This window comes from Dromiciops gliroides, chromosome 2 (assembly GCF_019393635.1).
Source record: "Dromiciops gliroides isolate mDroGli1 chromosome 2, mDroGli1.pri, whole genome shotgun sequence".
Lineage (NCBI taxonomy): Eukaryota > Metazoa > Chordata > Mammalia > Microbiotheria > Microbiotheriidae > Dromiciops > Dromiciops gliroides.
Genome location: NC_057862.1, coordinates 81756435 through 81779428, shown reverse-complemented (window position 1 = coordinate 81779428; position 22994 = coordinate 81756435). Strand labels below are relative to the sequence as shown.

General features: G+C 39.2%; 1 protein-coding gene across 19 annotated transcripts in view; it reads right to left on the bottom strand.

Moving 5' to 3' along the window:
- The window catches only part of CPEB3 (cytoplasmic polyadenylation element binding protein 3), a 256089-nt gene that overhangs the window by 7305 nt on the left and 225790 nt on the right, over window positions 1-22994 (bottom strand). For 13 of the 19 annotated variants that reach the window (XM_043987657.1, XM_043987655.1, XM_043987641.1 and 10 more), the window contains 2 exons: window positions 16466-16647; window positions 6299-6361 (listed from right to left, as the gene is read on the bottom strand). In XM_043987657.1, coding sequence (XP_043843592.1) covers window positions 6299-6361; window positions 16466-16647 — 245 coding nt within the window. The remainder of the gene's footprint in view (window positions 1-6298; window positions 6362-16465; window positions 16648-22994) is intronic. The other 6 variants (XM_043987646.1, XM_043987648.1, XM_043987652.1 and 3 more) reach the window with 1 other exon arrangement.

Here is a 22994-nt window from a genome sequence, read left to right as displayed (position 1 = left end):
GGAATAGATCCTGAGTACTATGTATTGATAGCAATGTTTAAAATAAAAATGATATCAATATGTGGTATTATCAACATATTCTCAACCCTACGGTAACATGGTAGGTAGGGTTAACTTCATAATATCTACTCATACTTGCTTCAAGGCTCAAGTTAAATCTTGCTTCTTTCCTCTTTGCAAAGCTTTCCCTGACTCCCACCCAATGATCAGTGCATCCTATGAACTTCAGTAGCATTTCTCATCTAGACCATCTATTTGGCATCTACAACATAATACCTTGTCACTATTAGCTACCTTTTTATGTACATTTATCTTGTAATCTCCATGAACATGTTAATGTAGTGCTGGGCACATAGACATGCAAATATCTGTTTATGTTTACCTATTTATATAACCTGAGGAGCTATCAATCCTCCCTGGGAATCAGTATGGCTTGTTCTCTCCCTTTAGCTAGACTGGATCTAAAATTAAGGATCCAATAGGCAAATGTAGTAGTTAGTTATCCCATTGCAGGCATAAGTACAATGATCCAGTGTCTCTTTTTGTCCTGGATATTTTAATTTTCTGGCTTTGTGACCACAGAACTTTGAAAGACTCAGAGTGGTTTAGAAATCTTATATTTCAGAATCACTGGGTCTTAGAGTTGGGGAGGGACCTCAGCAGTATCTTGTCTGACTTCTACCTGACCAAGAATCTTATTTACATCTCCAACAAGTTCTCACACACCTTCCATTTCTCTGATTTCACCACGCCCCAGGAATTATTGGGAAAATCTCATCACCCCGCAAGCTCCCATCATCCTTAGGACTCCACACTCATCATTTGCCCTTGACTTCTCTCACTGGAGGCTGAGCTTGAACTCTAAAGTCTTCATTTAAGGAGAGAACTCAGCTCAGAACATCTCATTTATTATCTGGCTTTACTACTTCAGGATTTTGCTGATTTTTCCTCTCATGTCTCCAATCAGGTACCTTCCCCTCACCCTTTCCCCTCCCCACTTCCCCCAGCCCCACTTCCCCCAGCCCCACTTTTCAGCTCCTCTTGTCTGTTGTCCTTCCCCATTAGAAGTACAATGAAAAACTCAGGGGAAAAACAATACAAAAACATCGGTCTGAACACCAGGACTCCACAAGTGGATAGAAGAAATGAAGCAATAGATTAAAAAATGAAATGTGGGTTATTCAGGAAAAAATGAGAAAGAGAATAAACTGTTTAGAACAAAAGGTAGAAAACATGATTCAAAGTGTAGATTCCCTAAAAAATAGAATGGAGCAAACAGAACTCAATTCAATGAGACAACAACAAAACTTAGAACAAAGTCAAAAGACTGAAAATTAGAACAAATAACAAATAAAATCTTATTTGATCTTCATGGCAACTCTCAGAGGGAGACGCTATTATTATCTCCATTTTACTGATGAGAAAATGAGGCAGAAACAGATAAAGTAAAGGGAAGGGAAGAAGCTTTATATAGTGCCTATTATGTGCCAAGCACTGTACTAAGAACTTTTTGCAAATATTATATCATTTGATCCTCACAATAGCCCTGGGAGGTAAGGTGGTATTATTCCCATTCTTAGAGTTGAGGAAAGTGAGAGAGAGGTTAGGTGAATTGCTCAGGGTCACATGGCTAGTAGGTGTCTGAGGTCAGATTTGAACTCAGGTCTTTGACTCCAGGCCCAGAACTCCATCTACTGTACCACCTCCTATCTCTAGGAAAGGCTATGATCTTGGGCTCTTCTAATTTGCAAGGCTATTGAGACAAAAGCATATCAGTGCTATGCATTTTAGATGTGGATTATCATCTGTTCCTTATATAAAGACAGACCAATTATCTTTGCTATTCATTATCAGTGTTTAGGTAGCAGTGATTCAGTTTCACCTTAACAAACATCACTGAGACACTTTCCAGAGAAAGTTATGACCATATCCAGGAAACAGCATTTAAGATATGTTACAGTGGGTAGAAATTTTTAAAAAACCCACTGCATTCAAGCAAAACTGACTTCTTAATGCAAACAGAATTTAAACTTCAAGAACCGGTTTCTTTTAAAAAAAGAAAAAAAAAAGAATCAGTTTCTAAAATACATGCTCTGGAAAATTGATAAACTTTTTTTTTTGACATTTGATATACTAGCTTAAAAAAATTATGGTGTCTAATCTTAGTCAAGTGATGAGCTATCATCACACTTAACTGCAAATTTGTTACTTAATTCATCAATGAAATGAAAACCTCTGTAGCTAACACATTCACATCATATAGTTAGCTCAGTGACAGCGTTGCATAGCTATGCCATCCTGGCTGGTTCCTCCCTGATGCCTCCCCCAGCTGGTCTCTTTGTTGTCTCATATTTGAAAAAATCCAGGTAACAAAGCTAATCACAAACTCTCTCCTCCTTCCCTGCTATTTTCCCCTAGTCTACTTTTGTGAAAAGAGAAGGGAAGGAGATTTTCCTGCACCATTCTGTCATTAGGAAGGGAGGAAGGTAACAAGCATTTATGAAGCACTTACTATGTGTCACCCCCTTGCTAACTACTTGACAAATGTCTCATTTCATCCTCACAAGTACTCTGGGAGGTAGATGTTATTATCCTCCCCGTTTGACAATTGAGGAAACTGAGGCAGGCATAAGGTAAGTGACTTGCCCAGCATCACATAGCTAGTAAGTGTCTGAGACTGGATCTTAACTTAGCTCTTTTTTATTCCAGACCTATCACTTTCTACACTGTGCCACTTAGCTATGGATAATTTGAACATCCAATGTAAATGAAATATACCCTTCCTTTATTTGGGAAATGATGATTAAGAAGCCAGCTAGTTTAGTTCTTTCAGGGACAGGAAGTTTGTTCTAGATTAGGAAGTCAAAATACAAAAAGTATAATGCAGTTAACTTTATGGTTCAATCTGATTCTCCAAAGCTTTATTTATAAATAGTTGTGTGCATCCCTTCTTGTCCTCTACCTATAACTCCCTGACCCAATTCAGTGTTGACAAACTACCCTGGTTGGCCGAGTCTAACTTGGGGTCATACAGCTGGTAAGTGCCCACTGATCTGTGGACTCATATAAGAGAGATGCACAGAACATGGCAGTTAACTTCTCAGTGGCTAAGTAATGACATTTAAGGCCTTCTTAAGATCTGACTCTATTGAGAAAAAAATGGTTTGCCACTATGGGTACAACAAGTATGTTTCCTGAATAAAAATGGGGAAAAATTGATTTAGAGATCATTAGCACTATGGATTTTGTGCCTTAAAAGTCCTTAAGAGACAAATTTCAAAATAACCCAAAGCACCAAGCTATATTTATTTGAAACAGACTAAACAAGAATCTTGATATTCAGGAAATACATGAGATTTTTGGAAAATTAAAGAAAACCTGAGAAAATATATTTTGCTTAGCAAAATAGGCAAAGCTTTCCAGACCTGGAAAGGCAAACACTACTCTACCCTATGTCTCTCAGCATCCCTTCTATGACATTTTCTGACACATAATTTAGGGTAATTAACAAAATCATTAGGAGTGGTGATTTGGATTTGATTCTCTTTTGACCATAAAGATAAGATAGGATTTTTGGTGTTTTTTTTAAAAAATTCTTATTTGGAAATAGCAAATAGTGCAATTGAGGGGTGCAGAAGATATGCTGGGTATTGGAATGAGGCAGACCTGAATTCAAATTATGCCACACTATTGTGTGGCCCTGGACAAACCCTAACCTTTCTGGGCCTCCTCACTTTCCTCAGCTGGTCTCCTGATTCCATATTTAGTGCTCTTTTCATACACTATGCTACCTCCTCAGATGAAACTTGAATCTTTCCTGGGCAGGCAGCCTTCCCTCTCATTTCACACTCCCAATCCAACCCTGCCGCCTCAGAGTTTTCCTTAGATCTACATCAGTTACTGAAGTGAATATCACCTGCTTCTTCTTGGTTCTCTGAATTTCAAATTCAAAAAGGAAACTGAGGTAAATTTTTTTTGTCAAGGAATCTTGGTAGTATTATGACTGAAACCTATCAAGATACAATGAGATATTTAATTAATCCAACTGGTACCACTCCAACATGTATCATGCATCAGGGAGGAACCAGCCAGGATGGCATAGCTACACAAGGCTGGCACTGAGCTAACTATATGATGTGAGTGTGTTACATGTTTACATGAGGTCAAGTATAGAAATAAGGCTCCATGGATCATATTAAGACCAGCACTTTTAAAAAATATAATAAAAATTTTTATTTATAGTTTTTGGTTCCAATTTTTATCCCTCCTTCCCTTCCTCCCCTTCCTCTTCCTCTTCCCTGAGGCGGCAAGCAATTAGATATGGGTTATACATGTACGATTATGTAAGACATTACCATATTTGTCATTTTGTACAAGAAAACTTGATTAAATGGAAAAAAATGAAAGAAAGTGAAGAATAGCATGCTTCAGTCTGTTCCATCAATATCAGTTCTTTCTTTGGAGGTGGATAGTATGTTTCATCAATAGTCCTTTGAGACTGTCTTGGATCATTGTATTGCTGAGAATAGTCAAGTCATTCACAGTTCTTCATCAAATAATATTGCTGTCTCTGCACAACATTCTCTTGGTTCTGCTTACTTCACTATATATCATTTCATACATGTCTTTTCAGGCCTTTCTTGTCATTTCTTATAGCACAATAATATTCCATCACCTTCATATACCACAGTTTGTTTAGCCATCCCCCAATTGATGGGCATTCCTTTGACTCCCGATTCTTAGCCACCACCAAAAGAGCTGCTCTAAATATTTTTGTACAAATAGGTCTTTTTCTCTTTTTGGGGATATCTTTGGGATATAAGCCTAGCAGTGGTATTTATGAATCAAAGGGTATACACAGTTCTAGAGCCCTTTGGGCATAGTTCCAAATTGCTCTCCAGAATGGTTGGATCTTTTCACAATTCCATCAACAGTGGATTAGCGTTCCAGGTTTCCCACATCCCCTCCAACATCCATTTCCATTTTTGTTCTATTTAAGAGCAGCACTTTTTATGGCAGCAAAAAGCCTAAAATCAAGGTGGGTTCCTCTCAGTTAGGGAATGGCTAAACACACTGAGGTATGTGAAAGTAATGGAATATTACTGTTCCATAAGGAACAGTGAATGTGAAGAATTCAGAAAAACAAGGAAAATGGCCTACATGCACAAAAATATTTATAGGAACTTTTTGTGGTGGCAAAGGATTGGAAACTGAGGAAATACCCATCAATTGCAGAACTGCTGAACAAGTTCTAGTATATGAATATGATAGAATACTATTGTGCTATAAGAAATGACAAGGGGGATGTCTTCAGAAAAACCTGGGAAGACTTATATGAAGTGATGCCAAATCAAATGAGCAGAACCAGAAGAGCAATAGTGTTAAGATGATCAACTGTGAAAGACTTAGCTATTCTAGTCAATGTAAAGAAGACAGTTCCAAAGTACTCACAAAGAAAAAAGCTATCTACCTTTCAGAGAGACAGAGAACTGATGGATTCTGAGTATAGATTGAAGCATACTTTTTTACTTACTTAAATTTTCTTGCTTTTTTTGGGTGACATGGCTAATATGGAAATATGTTTTGCATGACTTCATATGCATAATTGATATCACATTGCTTACCTTCTCAATGGATATAAGAGGGGCTGGAGGCAGGAGAGAATTGAGAACTCAACAATTTTTTTAAATGAATGTTAAAATTAATAAAGCATAATTATAAAAAAGATGATAAAACATTAAAGATGATGGGAGTAGAATATTGCAAATCTCAGATATGACCATTTTAAAAACTCTTTTTCTTTGTTAGAGAGGAAGGTTCAGTGGAGCATGAAATATTAGTAAATTATTGTGATTTTAAAAAATAAGAGGTAGTAATAAGACAAATTCAAAAGACATAATAATGGATCTAAGCAAGTACTCCCTCAGTTGTTGGCTGGACTGACCTTGCACTTGTCACTCAGAATGGCAGGAGGCCACAGTGGGGACCAACTGGATTCCTTGTTAAACTCCTTGCTACAGAAGCATCCTATCATGTCACTAAAGTGACAGCTAAACAGAGAGGCGGCACCAGTCTTTTGCTTAACTCACTGACCTCTCATGAGAGCAAATCTAAAGCAAAGTTCTAAATTTGCCTCTGAGCGTTCTCATACTGAAAACCCCCAGAGGCCTGGGAGACAGGACACAGAAGTTCAGAATGGTAGAGAGGAAACATGAGGGGAAGAAGAGGAGGTTGGAAGGAATGGCTCAAATTAGGCTTTTGAAGAAGAGAATTGGAAAAGATCTAGTCCAGCCCTTACCCAAATCATGAATCTTTTTCTGTAACTTCCCCGAGAAGTGGTAATCAAGCCTCTCTGATTAAACTGAAAAAGAAATAGACAGTAGAAATCCCATGCCCATTAGTCCATTCCAGATTTCCCCTGCTCATACCAAGCCCAAATCTGCTTTCTTGTAACTTCTGCCAATGAACAGGCCCCTGCTTCTGATGCATAAAGAGATTCTCCTCTTCTTTTTCCCCTGGGTGTCCAACTCTCATCACCAATCTTGCCCTGCTATTGCCCCTGGAACCCAGAGCAACTGAGCATTGATACATTGCCATTCAACTCAATAAGTACTCATTTGACCTTTAGGGACAAATACAGGCATTTGGGTGGGACAGTGAATAGAGTGTTGGACTTGAGGTCAGGAAAACCCAAGTCTAAGTTCTGACTCAGACTCTTAGCAGTTTATACAAATCCTGTGCAAATCACCAATCCTCTGAGCTCAGTTTCCTCATCTATAAAATAGGGGCATAGATTAGATGGGTCTTTTTTTTACTCTTAATCTACCATCTTATGATCCTGAGGCACTGCACTGGATACCTAGATGCCAGGAATACAAAGATGAAAATAAAGATATTCCCGGGGAGCTCACATTCTATTGGGAGAAAACAACATATACAGAAAGTACAATCTACATAGAAAGCAATTTTGTGTGGGGGCAGGAAAGGGATAGGGAGGCTATACTAACAAATGGAGGAAAATCAAAAAAGTATCATGTAGATCAAAAAATCAAAAGGTATCATGTAGAAGACAGTACTAGAATCAACTATTGAATGGAGGCAGGGATCCCTAGAAGTAGGGGTGAGGAAAAAGAGCATTCCAGGCATGAGGGGGGGCAGCCTGGACAAAGTCAGGGAGGCTGGAGGTGTAATTTCACCAGTGAGGAACAGGTAAGTAGTAGATCAGTTCGTTTAAAAAATCAAGTATTTAATCAGTCTAGAAAGCTAGGCAGGAGTCAAGGTGTGAAAAAATTCTGGATGGTGTTCTGCCCTAGAGACATTAGGGAGCCAGTGAAACTTCTTGACCAGGGGAATGACATGGACAGACTGGTGCTTTAGAGAGCTGTGTGGAAGATGGATTGGAATAGGCAGGTGCAGAAGGTAGGGAGACCAAGGACACCAATGAAAAGGCTATTCAATAGTCCAGGTAATGACAAGGACCCACACAAAGGTGATGGCCATGAGAACAGAGAGAAAGAAGGGAAATAGGAGAGAAGTCATGCATGAAGAGTCAACAATGACACCGAGGTAGCAAACCCGGGTGACTCAGAGGATCCACAGAATCATAGGCTCAGCCTTGGAAGGGACTTCACAATTCCCTCATTTTACAGATGAGGCAGCGAGGTAGAGGGTGGTGAAGTGCTCCACCCAAAGTCACAGAGACAGACAGGGGCAAGGGCAAATTAAAACTTGAGAGGAGGAAAATGGAGGAAGATGACCCCTCCCCAAAGAAAGTTAGGAAGAGGGTGGATTGACAGATGGTGAGATCGAGATGCCTATGGCACACAGCCACATGGAACTGTCCAAAAAGCATTAGGCATGACTAACCAGATGAACCTCAGGAGAGAGATGAGGGCTGGATATGGAGAATGGATTCATGGGCATAGAAGAAATAGGTGTCAGTGCAAGCTGCTGAGCTCATGATGAGAGGGTATAAAAAGAAGAGAGATGGGGGCAGTTAGGTGGCGCAGTGGATAAGGCACCAGCCCTGGATTCAGGAGGACCTGAGTTCAAGTCCGACCTCAGACCCTTGACACTTACTAGCTGTGTGACCCTGGGCAAGTCACTTAACCCTAACTGTCTCACCAAAACAAACAAACAAACAAAAAACAAAAACAAAAAAAGAAGAGAGATGGGGGTTCAGGATAGACAGCCATGGCAGGAGGAGGGCAGGATATGAAGGAGCCAAAAAAGGAGACTAAGAAGGCTCACACGGGCAGGAGAAGGACCTGCATCAACATTTGCTACAGACATATTTAGCTATCCATAGATAGGAGGATAAATACATGTTTACTGAAAATGAAAAATGGCTACATTCAGGGCTTATCCCTTTAGATGATCTCATTTACTGCATTAGAAAAATCTTTTAATTTATGAGGCCAAGAGGAAAACACTTATTTGGGGTCATGAAGAACACAAGACATAAGAGCTTTAACATCTTATACATTCTCTTGGCATCATGGTTAAAAATACCATTAGAACTGTTGGGAAAATGATGGATGCCCTATTTTGCCCTGATGACGTCTGGTATTACTTGGAACCCTTTTGGTAAGCTAACTTTTGTGACAAAGGGGCATAAGTCAATTTGACACTAAAATTTGCATTTAATTTGCAGGTTTAGAATTATTTCATTATCAAAGGAAACTTGTCAGTACAAATTATATTTTCTAGATCAAAAGAAAAATCCTTTACATAGAGAATAACTATCTATAATACAAATTATGAAGTCATCTTATATTTTAGCCAGTGCCAAAAAAAAAATAGGATAACGGTTTCCATTTATGTAGTGCTTTAAGGTTTAAAAAGTATCTTCCTCACAGTAATGCCATGAGGTAAAAAAAATGCAAGCATTATCACACCCATTTTTAAAGAAGAGGAAACTGAGGCTCAAAGGTAACAAGGTTTTCTTGGTAGTTGCACAGTTAGTTGAACTGGTGCTAGGTTTTTTTTTTTTGTTTCAGACCAGTGATCTGTTCACTATGACATTCTTTATTTCATTTTCCCCATTAGGAGCTGAGAGCATATGAAATAGGTGGTGTTAAAAAAAAATAAAAACAAAAACAATCACCCCACCTAGCAATTAGCTCTTGGGAAAGAAAAGTGATCAGTCTCAAGCTCATGAAACCCCATTTTTATGTCCTCCGAGTCTTGAGTGAAGGCAGAAGGCAGCCATTAAACAGTCTGGTTGAAAAACTGCAATAATAAAACTGCCGGAATAGCACTTTTAACTTTCCAAAGTACTTTTGCATCATTTATTACATTTTTGCCTTGACAACTCTGTGAATGATGGAGGATTTATTTTTATCACCATTAGACAGAGGAGAAAACAGAAGGTAAGCACTTTGTTCAAGGTCCTAAAGCTTTTCTGTGGCAGGGCTGCTTGTCCTACTTGTCCTGGGACTTTCTCAGTCTGCGATGGTGGGGGTTGGGGGGGGTCCTTTCCACTTAACTCTATTCTTTTGACATGGTGGCAATAGAGTTGCAATTGACTAATCAGCTAAACATTAAATTCACAATATACATTACACAGTCTTGCTGTTAGTAAGTGGTGAATGCTTTTTCCCAAGTAAATATAAGCTGAAGTCATGGATCCTCTCCATCTCGTTTGCTGTCAATGATTTTCTGTAACAAGGGCATCAGCTATGTAACTCCTTAAGAACATAAAAGCTCTGCTCCTCTCACCATGGCAGATATCTAGCCATTGACTTTCTGCCATATTATACTAAAAACAACTTCTTAAAAGGCAGAATTATGTGAGTAAAAATCAAAAGTAGGTGTAAGAGAAACAATGAGAGATTTAGCTGAAGATTTATTAAGTAGAATTTTTTTTTTCTGTAAAGCATTAGAAACAAAATGGAAGTATGATAATATCAGGTAGCATTTTTATAATCCTTTAAAGTTTGCAAAGCACTTCACAGATATTTTGCCTTTTTATCCTCACATCCTAACCCTGGGAGGTAGGTCCTATTATTAGCAAGACGACGGAAGAAGATAAAGGTTAAATGACTTGCCCAGGATCACAAGGGTAGTAACTGTCTGAGACTGAATCCGAAGCCAGTTCTTCCAGCACTTTCTCTGCTATGTCTTTCCCCACAAAATACCTGTGTTCTTGAAAGATGGTGTGTAAACTGGTGTTTTGTAAATCAAATTTTAAATTAAATTCACTAAAGAGAGCTCATTATTTTTAAGGGCTGGATTGTTTTGAAAAGTGGGAAACCCATTTCATTATTTATCTGACATATGTGTGTATATATGTTTACATATATAGTATAGTAGATATTATGTAACATGTAATATGTAGAGTTATTGATATACTGTGATATAAATTGACTGGGAACTCAAAATCCTAATCCCAATTCCAATTCACTGTTTACTAAGCTCTTGGGGAGGCTTAGCCTTGTTCTTGGTGGTTTATTTTTTTCAATTCCATTTCACAGATGCCTGTTCTTTTACATTACAGTCACATCCTTACAACCCGACCTCTCCCCCTTCCTTATAACAAGGAAAAACTAAGCAAAACTGACCACTTTTGACACCATATGGGACATTCTGTACCTCTCTTCCATCTCTCTATCAGGAAGAGAGGTATAGGTTTCTTTCCTCAGTGTTATATAAAGAAGGATGCGTGTGTGTGCGTGGGGGGGTGGTGGTGTTTTGTGTGTGTGTGTGTGTGTGTGTGTGTGTAAAATAAGAGTAGGTCATGGTCTCTACCCTCAAGGAGCTTAGAATTTAAATGACATACACATGAAGTACTTGTGTATGTATATGTATGGTATATACCCAAAGTAGTTACATAATCATTTGGGGACAGAGAATTCTATGCCAGCTTGAGTAGTTCTAGAGCAGAGCAGAAAAAGCAATAAGATCCATGTGGGCTTTGTGGAAGAGCTGGGACTTGGATGGGAAGGCAGGCTCAGGGATGGCATCCCAGGGAAAGAAAACAGCAAGAGCTAAGGTCCAGACTCAGGACAAAGTAAGGCATACGAGCTGGGCAAGGAGGTGATCGGGCAGTTGGGAGCTCAGGGTTCTATTTATACTTTGGTGAGTAGAAAAGACTCTTTGGAACACAGGTAGAGCATCTAGATAGGTAGGCAGCTAGGTGGCAGAGTGGACAGACTACTGAATTTGCAGTCAGGAAGGGGCTCTGCAGGTCTTTGACTTGGCTCATGGTCACAGAGAGAGTAAGCTGCAAAGATGGGATTCAAACCAAATTGTTCAGACTCTCAAGTTATCACTTTTCACTATACTATGTGCCTAGACTAGGTTGACCCCAGTGGGAATGAAGGGACAACTACAGGCAATGTCTCAAAGGAAGAAATCACAAAACTCAGTAACTGGTTGGGTCTTAAGGGGCAAAAAGAATGAGGAGGAAGCACTGACCCTCAGTATTGAAAGCTGGGAAGAACCAGAGCGCTACCAACTGAAACAGTTAGAGTAGGAAGGGGAGTAACTTGGGATAAAAGAACGTGGAAGGAAAGGGGTTCTGCTTCAGACCAGTTTGAAGGGACAGAGGGACATTCAATTCAAGTTGTGAATGACCTACTACAGCCAAGGCACTGTGCTAGGCACTAGGAAAACAAAAGGAGCTTATAGTTTATGAGCTAAATGCATAAGCATTTCTTTCTTTTTCTTTTCTTTTCTTTTCTTTTTTTGGCTGGGCAATGAGGGTTAAGTGACTTGCCCAGGGTCACGTAGCTAGTAAATGTCAAGTATCTGAGGCCGGATTTGAACTCAGGTCTTCCTGAATCCAGGGCCAGCGTTTTATCCACTGTACCACCTAGCTGCCCCCAATACAAAGTTTCTAAAAAAGCAAAACTAAATCATTTGTAGAGGGTGACTGCTCCCCAAATGGCAGTGAGATGAGATGAAGAATCAAGAAAGGGCCCATGTAACAAGTAAGCTATATGTTGAAGGAATCTAGGAATTCAATGGTGAGGTGGAAGTTACAAAGGAGCACATTCTAGAATGTGTGGACACATTCTTTACCACGTGGTACACAGGCAAGGCGGAGTGAGATACAATGTCATATTCAGCAAAGAGCTGGAAAGTCCATTGGACTAGAACATGGGGTGTGAAGGAAAATACTGTGAACTAAGACTAGAAATGTAGGTGGGAAACAGACTGTGGAGAGTTTTCAGTGCAAGCTGAGAACTTTGTATTTTATCCTAGGGTGAAAAGAGAGCCACAGAAGATTTGTGAATGAGGGAGAAACAAGGTTAAATCTGTGTCACATTTGTATGGATGGATAGGGGTAGGGGGGAGGCAGAGACTAGAGTCAAGGAGACCAATTACAAGGCTACTGGTTAGGTGAACAAAGAGAAAAGGACAGATAAGGGAGATGTCATAACAATAGGATCAATAAGACTTGTCAACTGATAAGATATAGAAATTGAGGGAGATAAGCCTACAGCATAGCCAGGTAGAGATGTCCAGCAGACAATGGATAATGTGGGACTGAAGTTCAGGAGAGAGATTAAAGCTGGATAGATACATTTGGGAGTCATTGCCATAAAGATGCTAAAAATGAACCCATGGAACCTCATGAGATCACCAGGTAATAGTATGGATGAAAAGATACTCTAGAAGAGAGAGAGGGGATGATTGAGGGGGAAAGCTGACAGAGGAGAAAGGGGAATCAAAGACATATGTACAGTGGTTAGACATGGCAAAACAAAACAAAAGAAAAGACCACCTCTAGCCATCAGAGAAAAAAGGAAGAGGGAAGAGATGATATGGTGTGGGGAGGAACAGAGAACTACTGATGGATAGCTTTCATTTTCTAAGTAGGAGGCAAGGTTCTCTGTTGAAGGGGAGGAGGCAGCAGGAGAAATCTGGGGAGAAGGGAAATGTTCTTTTTTTTTTATTTAGTATTTTATTTTCCCCAATTACCTGTAGAAGCAATTTTTAAGATCCATTTTTAAAACTGTGAGTTCCAAATTCTCTCCCTTCTTCCCTCTTCCCCCCTCTATTGAAAAAGCAAGCCATTTGATATAGGTCATACATTGTTGTAGTCATGCAAAACAGAAGGGAAATGTTCTAATGATCACTGTGGAGAATGAGATAGCAAATCAGTCATGGAATAATAATAATAATAATAATAATAATAATAATAATAATAATAATAATAATAATAATAATAATAAAAACCGGCTGTACAGAAAGGAGGGTCCAGTTAAGGAGAGATAGGATAAAGTCATACTGAACCCAGACAGCATAGTTATATGACTTTCTTCAGGAATATTGAGCAGCTGGTAAGTAGAAACTGGCGGTAACTGGTAGGTTGTCCAGAGCTGAAGTTTGATAAAGGTTGAGGACTAAGGAGAAAAGGATGCAAGGTAACACAGAACTAAAGTTGAAGAAGCCAGCCACATGGTCAAGACTTTGAAATTAGGGAAGGGAGGCCAAGGCAAGGGTGAGAGACTGAGAGAATAGAGAAGAGTACAGGGACTATAGGTAATTGTAAGGACAAAGAAAAGGTTTGGGAGGGATAAGGCAACAAGTGAGATTGAAGGATAGCAGGCTTTAGTCAGAATGAGGAATTTCAGAGTTCTGGGCTACAGAGATGGATGAGTTATGGGTACCATACCAAGAATACCAACATCCCTATGGGTGGCTGAGAGGGAGTGAAAATGGAACTCATGGGACATCAAGGGGAACTATTAGACCTGCAATCTTCAAAGTGTGGTATACACATGCCAGGGAGTGTGCAAAATGGTCCACTGGGGGGATATAGAAAGAAAATACTAAAACTTCTATTTGTACTTCTTTTTATTTAAAAATAAATAAATAAAATTTCATTCATATTTAATATGTGAATTAAGGCTGTTGCCTCCTCTGACAGGTGTCCTATGTCTTATATACATGTGCTATCATAATGGAAGACAGTTCCAAAACAAATAGGGGCTGTTGTTGGTGGTGTCCTAATTCATTTATTTGCTTTTAGAATACTGACACACTGCAGTTTATGTGTGTCCCATTAAATGGACTTATGTATGGATCCTATTAGATTTTTTGTTTGTTTGTTTTGTTTTTTGTGAGGTCTTTGGGGTTAAGTGACTTGCCCAGGGTCACACAGCTATTAAGTGTCAAGTGTCTGAGGCCGGATTTGAACTCAGGTCTTCCTGAATCCAGGGCCAGTACTCTATCCACTGCTCCACCTAGCTGTCCCCGGATCCTATTAGTTTTAACTACACTCTTTCCAAAAAATAAAAAAAACCCAACCTCTTTACAAAAATTGACAAATGGCTTTAAAAGCATTTTTAATCTTTTTAAATATTCCTGCAACAATTCTTAAGGATGATACTAATAATGTGAGCATAAGAGAACTAGAAAATGACACTTCTTTTCCCAAGATCTAATAAGGCAGAGGCCCAATGGCTTCAGCTGAATTCAATAAGCCTTTCTTAAGTGTCTGCTATGTATCAGGCACAATGCTAGGTTCTGGGGCCACCAGGACAAAACTGAAACAATTTCAGCTTTCAAGGGTATAAGAGGCCTGGGAAGGAGAGAGGAAAAGGAATGTCACATAGAGTAAAAACAACAAAATACAAAGTAATTTGGTGTGTGTGGCTGAGATCAGGATCATGTAGAAAACATCACTTGGGTTGAGCAGAGACAGAATTAGAACACAAGCCCTCTAACTCCAAAGCAATGCTCTTCTCACTCTGCCACACTTTGGGACATTTTTCCATTCATTTTCACTCTCTTCATCCTAGATCTTATGACTGTCCCTTAAAGCCAAAATTGAACATCTCCTCATCCATGAAATGCTTTTCTGTGATTCCACCTCCTCACCCCGTATCTTCCTCCTTGGACCTCACTTATAACTCTGCTTTGCCCCTTTCTAATACATTTTGGGTATTTTTGTTTAGTGCAGTATTAGAAGAGAGATCCAGACTTCAAGTTGGGAAGACCTTGGGTCAAGTTCTGCTCTTGAACACCAATGAAATCATGGGTCGAAAGGGAAGTGGGGGGAAACTACTTGTCAACAATAAGTCCTATCCGACTTGACTATAAGATCCATGAGGGCAGGAAATGAGTGGGTTGTGACACCATATGGGGTCAAGTAACTGAATGTGGGGGTCACAAAACATTTGCCAACAATTATAGGTTATGTATACCTATTTTATATACCTATAGACTCGGGGTCACATAAAAATTTCTTGGGCAAAAAGAGGTCCCCAGGGGAAAAAGTTTAAGAAGCTCAGGCTTAGACATTCTCTATAGCAAAATACTCTGAGCATAGGAGATGTTCAATAAATGCTTTAACTGAAACAATTTATAAAACATGATTATATATGAAACATTATGCTCAGCACTAGAATCTCTAATTAGTAGTGTGTCATGACAGTGAAAAAAACCTCCCACCCATTATTCTTCATTTGTAGAGGCAGAGACATAGTTAGACATTCTATCAGGTAAAAGGATTTTTTTTTAGGTATTTGCATGTTTTTGTTATTGTTGTTGTTGTTTTAGCAAAAACACAAACAAAACTGGGTAGAAAAGTATGATCCTCTTTTCACTAGGCCCTGAAATATGATGATGATAGCTGTCAAGTCACTCATGACATAGCTAAATATCTAGTTCTCTTACCTACTATATGACAGATTTGAGTATACAAATAACTCCCACTAAGTAACTACAATTTCTATAGAAATTTTGGATTTACAAAACAAGTTACAGAGTTGAGGATGTTCAGAACGTTAGGCTAGCAGAAGGGACTTTAGATTACCTACTCTAATCTATTCATTTTACAGAATGGGAAACCAAGGCCCAACTAGCATAAAAGGCGTTGGCTTCCACACCAACAACTCTAAAAAAGCCACTCTAATAGTAATATTTTTTAATAAGAAGCAGTTATAGAGGCAATGATCTTCACAACAATCCTGTAAGGTAGGAGCTATTATTAGCTCCATTTTACAGATAAGGAAACTGAGGCACACAGAGATTAAATTACTTTCCCAGGGTCACATAGCTAGCAAGAGTCTGTGGCCAGAGCTGAATTGAGGTCTTCCTGACTCCAGGTCCAGCACTCTCTTCACTCCAAGTCTCAGTTTTCTTATCTAAAAAAATGGAGATATTATCACTCACTCTTTCTCCCTTGGGAGTTGTGAGGATCAGAAGAGATAACAGACATAAGGTACTTTTTTTTTGTAGTAAAGTAACTCCTATAAGATGTGACTTATCATAACCAACACTATCCACAGAAGTTTATACCACTGTGAGGCATCAGAGTAGTACCCTAAAACGTAACCGGCACCTTAGATGTGAAGGGTACTCAATTTTCCTTGCTTAAGGCAGTTATGTCACCTTTTGCATTCTCACCGTGAGGTGTCTATCTATGTATCACCGTAAGTTGCTTTTCTCTCCAGTTTGCTATGTTGTTTGGTGTTATTTCTGCAACCCATCCACCCCCAACACCGCTTACCCGTTTGTCAATGTCGTTGTGTTGGAGCTGCACAAACCGTGCGCTGATTGCCGCAATATAACTCTGCTGATTGGAGAAAGCCACTCGGCCAGCGCCTTTGGGGTACTTCAGTTCTGGGTCTGTATCAATGCCAGCGTAGCAGACGCCCCCGTAAAGACGGTCCATAATCATTGCCAATTCAACTGCAAGAAAAGAAGTGGGAATGTAGAACAGATATTTTAAAGGCGTATTGTTGATCTAGGGGTGGGGGTAGCAGGAAGAAATTTAGGAGTCACATGACAAAAGTGAAGGAAAATTAAGAATAGAATGAGAAATGTCCAAGGCAGTCTTGTGGTAAATAGGAAGCAGAAGGAGTACCATCTTTGGGGATTTTTACAAATGGAACTAACAGAAACACTGGAAAGACTTACCAAAGGGAGCATATCAGCCCAAATATCAAATTATGGCCCAGCATCATGCTTCCATCTCTAGTTTCTAACTGCATAGTCTACAAAATAACTCTACATAAACACAACATTTCAAAATTTCTAGCCATGTCTGAAGAATGTGATGACCCACCAGCTGATACAACAGAAAGTCATTATTACCTTTCATACCCCCTCTATTTTATTGCTCTGAGAATGTCATAGAAAGAGTTAAGTACTCAAATTTGGTCACTTTCCATGGTGGTTTGTTGTTTTTTTTAATTATTGTCTTAGAATAAAATTGTATCCCAACTTGGAAATAGCCACATTCACCTTCCATTTAGAAAAGTGAGTAGCAAATAAAAGTGATGTAGTGATCATAAATTAAAATAGGTTTACATAGGGATTATAGATATACTGTCTGAACTACACTATCGTGTCAAAATTATTCTAAACATCCCTAGTTTGGTACAGTGCTCACCTTCTTTGCCTGCTCTAAAAAGCACATTTATAAATTAGTTTCATTGATAGGACTTGCTTTCTAAATATGTTCTTAGAACAAATTACTCTACCTAGACATGGAGAATGGAGTCTACTTACTGGTAGCCTGAATTTTTCAGAGGGAAAATTACTGGGTGTTGGATCCCCATGTATGGATACTTCACGAAAGCCCTCCCTCAAGGTTTGGCCCTTTAGTTTGGGTCACTGACACAGCACAAATCAGAGAGCCTTAAACCTAACCCTAGAGGGCACCCAAGTAGTAATTTTCCTCAACCACCTACATCTTGAATTGTGAAGTAGAAAGGATGAGGAGCAGGGCCACAGTGACCTTCCAGACACTAAAAGCACTACACAAGCCGGGTGCTGTTAATCCTGTGGAGAACACTTGGAAAGGAATATGTGTGTCTGAGGATGGGCAATGTGATGAATGTGGGTGAAGGTAAGGAACACTGCATCACTCCCTTGCTGTATCCCTAACAAAAAGGAAAGGGACCGAGTATTTCTAGTTCAGAGAACACAATGTTCTTGGGTTTGCAGAGATAACAAGAAAATTGTGCAGACCTGTCCGAGTGGATCTTCCCTCAGAAAGCTAATAAGTAGCCTACATTAAACCAATTCTTCTATTCCAGATTATGTGAAACAGATGATCTTTTATATACCCATTTTTACAAGAATAATGTGACAAAAAAAGGAATTTTTCACAAAATGGAAAAAAAGACTGGCAGTTAATTGGGAGCATAGATCAAATACCACAAGAGGGCAGTAGGAAAATTTCATACCCAATAATCCTTCTATGGTCACAAGTACTGGCCAACTGCCAGCCAGGGAATAAGTGCTTTCAGGCAACGAGAGATGACCATGGTGCCAATCTGGTGGCAGGTGCAAAAAATGTTCTTTTTTTTTAAATGCAAGAACCTTGTGACTTTCCTAAATGATATAAATATTGACATTTGCCGCCTATTGATTATTCATACCACTGTCAATCCATACCTGTATTAATTCCACCTCCAAAATATTAATTAGCTAAAGGTTCTTCCTAGCCCTAGAATTATGAGATTGTATCATTCCAGTACACTACTTCATAGTGTGTCTCACCCTTGCACTAATAGCCAAGGGTCTGGTGGTATAATTAAACATTATGCATACTTGTCAAAGAATAACTCCCTTTCGTGAAATGGATAGCAAACTCCAACAAATAATCTCTGGGACTCAAAAATGAGTTAATAGAGTACTAGAAGCTTGGCTTTAAAGAGTATCTGATTATGGGGCAAGTGGAACATGTGTTCTGGGATAGACCAGTGGTTTGGAAAAGATTGACAGGTAAGAGAATGAGAAGGAATCATGTTCTGACTTCAGGAAGGAATCTAGTTGAAGTGCCTACTTACAATGCAGAAAAAGGGATAATGGTCACTAAGACTTGACATTAGCTTAATTCAGGATGATGTCACTGTTAACCAGATATTCTACATCATAAATTTCATTTCTCAACTATGGAAAGGTTCAAAGGAAGCATTAGCCAGTAAGCCTATAACCACAGATGTCCTATGGGACCACACAAAAATATCTTTGGAGGGTGATAAATCTAGATGGAATGCCCTGATAAATCTAGCCACTAGAAATGGATCAATTATTCCCTTGCTGCTTCTGTACCATGAAAAGCAAAAGTTGAGAGCTGTCTGAAAAGAAGATCATAAGTGATGAAGCTGCATTTCAAGTATTTCATTTTTGAAAAAGGAATACACACCTACATGGGCTTTTCTTGAAACATCGTAAGAAATTATTCCCATCAAAGAGCTCTGGCTTATCTTTCTGGGATGCCAAAAAAACCTTCGGGCACTTAAATTACTGGAAGCTATTCACTTGTAAAACTACTGGGTTGGTGAAAAGATGGAAGAAAAGGTGACTAATCACCAAAGGTATGGATTGAGGACAGAATGAAGCTTCCTGGTTCATGTAATCTAAATGGTCTAAATGTCCTAGTTTAGAGCACGATCTACCATTGCCTTTAGAGAAAACCCACAATGCCCTAAATTTAGGGTTTTTGTCCTTTACTCGGATCAATAACTAATTTACTGAGAATTCGTTCTATAAACATGAAACGAGGCAAGAATATTAAATGAATATAGATGAATCATCTTTTGCCACTAGACAGATATAGTTGGCTTTTCCAGCCTAGTTGAAGTCACAAATTTATGAGATATGCTGATGGGGAAGATTATCAACAGAAGATTCAGCTTGTGTTCTACCATCTAGGAGAGCAAGAGAAATAGCCAAAGGGTTGCTATTCAGTTATATTCTAAAAGCAGGTTGGGCCCTTCCTGATCCTCATTAAGGGTATGAGACTGCCTTTAGCTCACACTGCTTAAAGAATTCCACAGAGACATAAGCATTCTTTCTTTTTTTTTTTTTAAAGTAAGGCAATTGGGGTTAAGTGACTTGCCCAGGGTCACACAGCTAGTAAGTGTTAAGTGTCTGAGACTGGATTTGAACTCAGGTACTCCTCACTCCAGGGCCGGTGCTCTATCTACTGTGCCACCTAGCTGCCCCAGACATAAGCATTCTTAAAGATGGGAAACACTCAAGTAAATCTATTTCATGTTGGGAAGAGACCACACCTGTGTCTGATATATTGTGGGGATGAAGAGGTAAGAGATGGAAAAGAACATAATTTGGAAGACAAATCCAACTTTAAAAGCCCCCGGGACACTAACCAAGATGAAGATACCCTAAAACTATGATGATTGTGATATCTCAGCCCAAACAAAGTTCTTGAGCAAAAGATGATTTTGAAGATGCAGGAAACTGCCTGCACTTCTGGCAGTCTTAACACTTCAGATGAAATGGTCCCCTTCTCTCCTTACCATGCAACCTATTTGCTGAAGAAGAGTCTTCAAGACCTAATTTGGAAACATGAGCAAGTCTACAGACCACACTTTCAGAAGCAATCATGAGGAAGGGAGCACTCTAGGCATTAGTGTAGATGTGGGGAATGTCCACACTACTTCTATGCTTTTTTCCCCTAGACATTATCCACAGACGCCCTATTTGGTTGCTGGGAGGACCCTTTGGACAAGATATTTTGCGTTTATAAGAAGCACTGAGTTAATCTCATGAACTAATGTACCATGGGTGTGTATGATAAACAAAACTTTACATCCCTAGCTTTCTCATGCAGATCTTTCCATCATTTTCATCCTGCCACAGATTATCCTATGACCAGGACACCATCTAGAATACAGGACTCATCTAAAGCCTAGCTGATGATGTTAAAGACTCCTAAATGACTCAGGGTAGACTAATTTGAATCCCAGTCATTTAAACTTGGTTTCTGGTTCTTGGGTAGATTGTATTTCTGACTACACAATGACCAAGTAAGGAATGAACTGGCTTACATGTGTTTACAAATCCTCCTCTGGTAACTCTGGGTATTTTATTAAAATAAATTGCAACAACAGAACAAAGGCAATGAACAGAACCATACATTCTCTGAGTCTGACATGTTCAATGAATGGAGGGATAGGGTTGGAGAAGGCAGAGAGAATGAGAGGGTTGCTGAAAAAAAATGTAGCTTTTTCACAACACATAAAGTGTGTTATAATTGATAGTTCAGAATCTATCCACCTTCTGGCAGATAACAAACCAAAGATGACTCACACATAAGAATGGTTAAACTCTCACTTTCAGGTAATAAGGAGATTTGAACTTAACAAAAGAAAGGTTTCAAACAGTAGCATCTTTCCGATTCTCACATCCCAGCTATGGGATTTTCTAGACACATTTCTCAAAATGTCACAAGGGGGTTCATGTAGACTAGGCCTGAGCATTTTTTTTTTTTTTTGGTGAGGCAATTGGGGTTAAGTGACTTGCCCGGGGTCACACAGCTGGTAAGTGTCAAATGTCAAGTGTCTGAGGCCGGATTTGAATTCAGGTCCTCCTGAATCCAGGGCTGGTGTTCTATCCATTGTGCCACCTAGCTGCCCCTAGGTCTGAGCATTTTAAACATAAGAATAGTGAGAGTGATATGAATCTTAAAACTTTAGCTCTATTTCAGATCTGGAAGATTTTCAAGATAGATGATGCCAAGGGTATGAAAGAGATAAACTAATTCGCTGATCAAATTCCCATATAACATTAGGCACATTTAACTCAGATAACATTGCTATCAGCTAGACTGCTTGTTCTAAGTAGAAAAATATCTAAATCCTCAATAGTTACTGAAATTTGGTTCTGCTTAATTCTTACTGATGAGACTCCAAAGAATGTTAGTTTGCACTGGTTTCTGCTCTGCATATTATCCTTAGTTCCTAATTTGGCTTTGGCTTAATTTAATTTAATTTAAATTAATTTAACTTATTTATTATTAACTTAATTTAACTAATGGTAAAGGTGATGTACAGTTTGGCATCAGCTGTTAGAAAGTATATTTCCTGGCTAAGCATGGCTATACCATGACAATGGAAAAAGCTTTGGGCCCAAAGGAGAATACAGATAAACCTGTCAATATGCCAGCATCTCTTCTCATCTGGGATAATTTTCTTAATAGCCAGTTTGGGAGATGTGGAGAAAAAAAGCTACAGCTAACTAACAAAAAGCAAACAAACAAGGAAGGAGGTTTAAAGAGGAGACAAAGATGACAGGAGAGAGAGGGGTGTGCCATGAATAATTTTAGGTTCATGCCAAAGTTAAAGACAGAAAGACATAACTGAATGAAAAGTGGATGAACTCATAGAAAAAACATTCATGAAACATCAAGGGAAAAGAAGGAAAGTCCTAAAGAGGGAAAGAGATTCTCAGGAAGAAATTTTAAGATTTGTCTCAAAATATAAAAGGAAAACATACAATAATAAAAAAAGAAGAGAGCTAGGGAATTCTTAGGGAGAAAGCTAGGAAAGTCTCTCCTATACTCAGGAAGTGGCCATGACCAATGATTCTACACTAAACGCGAGTGCCTAGACTGGGAAGCCTAATGGTGAGAAGCAAAGGAAGTAACCGAGTTAAGAGCTATCCAGTGGGGGGCAGCTAGGTGGCACCACTGTGGATAAAGCACCGGCCCTGGATTCAGGAAGACTTGAGTTCAAATCCAGCCTCAGACACTTGACACTTACTAGCTGTGTGACCCTGGATAAGTCACTTAACCCTGTTGCCCCGCAAAAAACAAACAAACAAACAAACAAAAACCAAGCTATTCAGATGCCCTGCAGATATAAGGATGAAGACATCTCTAGCTTCAATCAGCTAATGGCAGTTGTGTTCAAAATTCTTCTTCTTATTGTGAATCCTCAAGTTCAGTGTGACCTGGAGAAGCAGGACATGCACATTGTATGACATCATTACTTTCTAGTCCCCCTATTCAGAGAGGGGCCTGTTGTTAACATAAAAGTAATTTGCTGCCTCTTCCATTGCCCTCCTTAGTCTGACATTTGCCCAGGCCTAATAAGGCCAATGAATAGGTTTCTGCTAGACTTATCAACTCTGTGCATTCCCATCCTTTGAGGCTTTCAAGGTAAGGAAGTAGGGCTCCTAGGGACAGCACAGAGCATCCATCTTCCCTTGGAATTCAGACTTTTTGTCTGAAAAAGATAGGTAGGGAGAAATACATCCTATGCAGAATTTTTCCTTTGTAT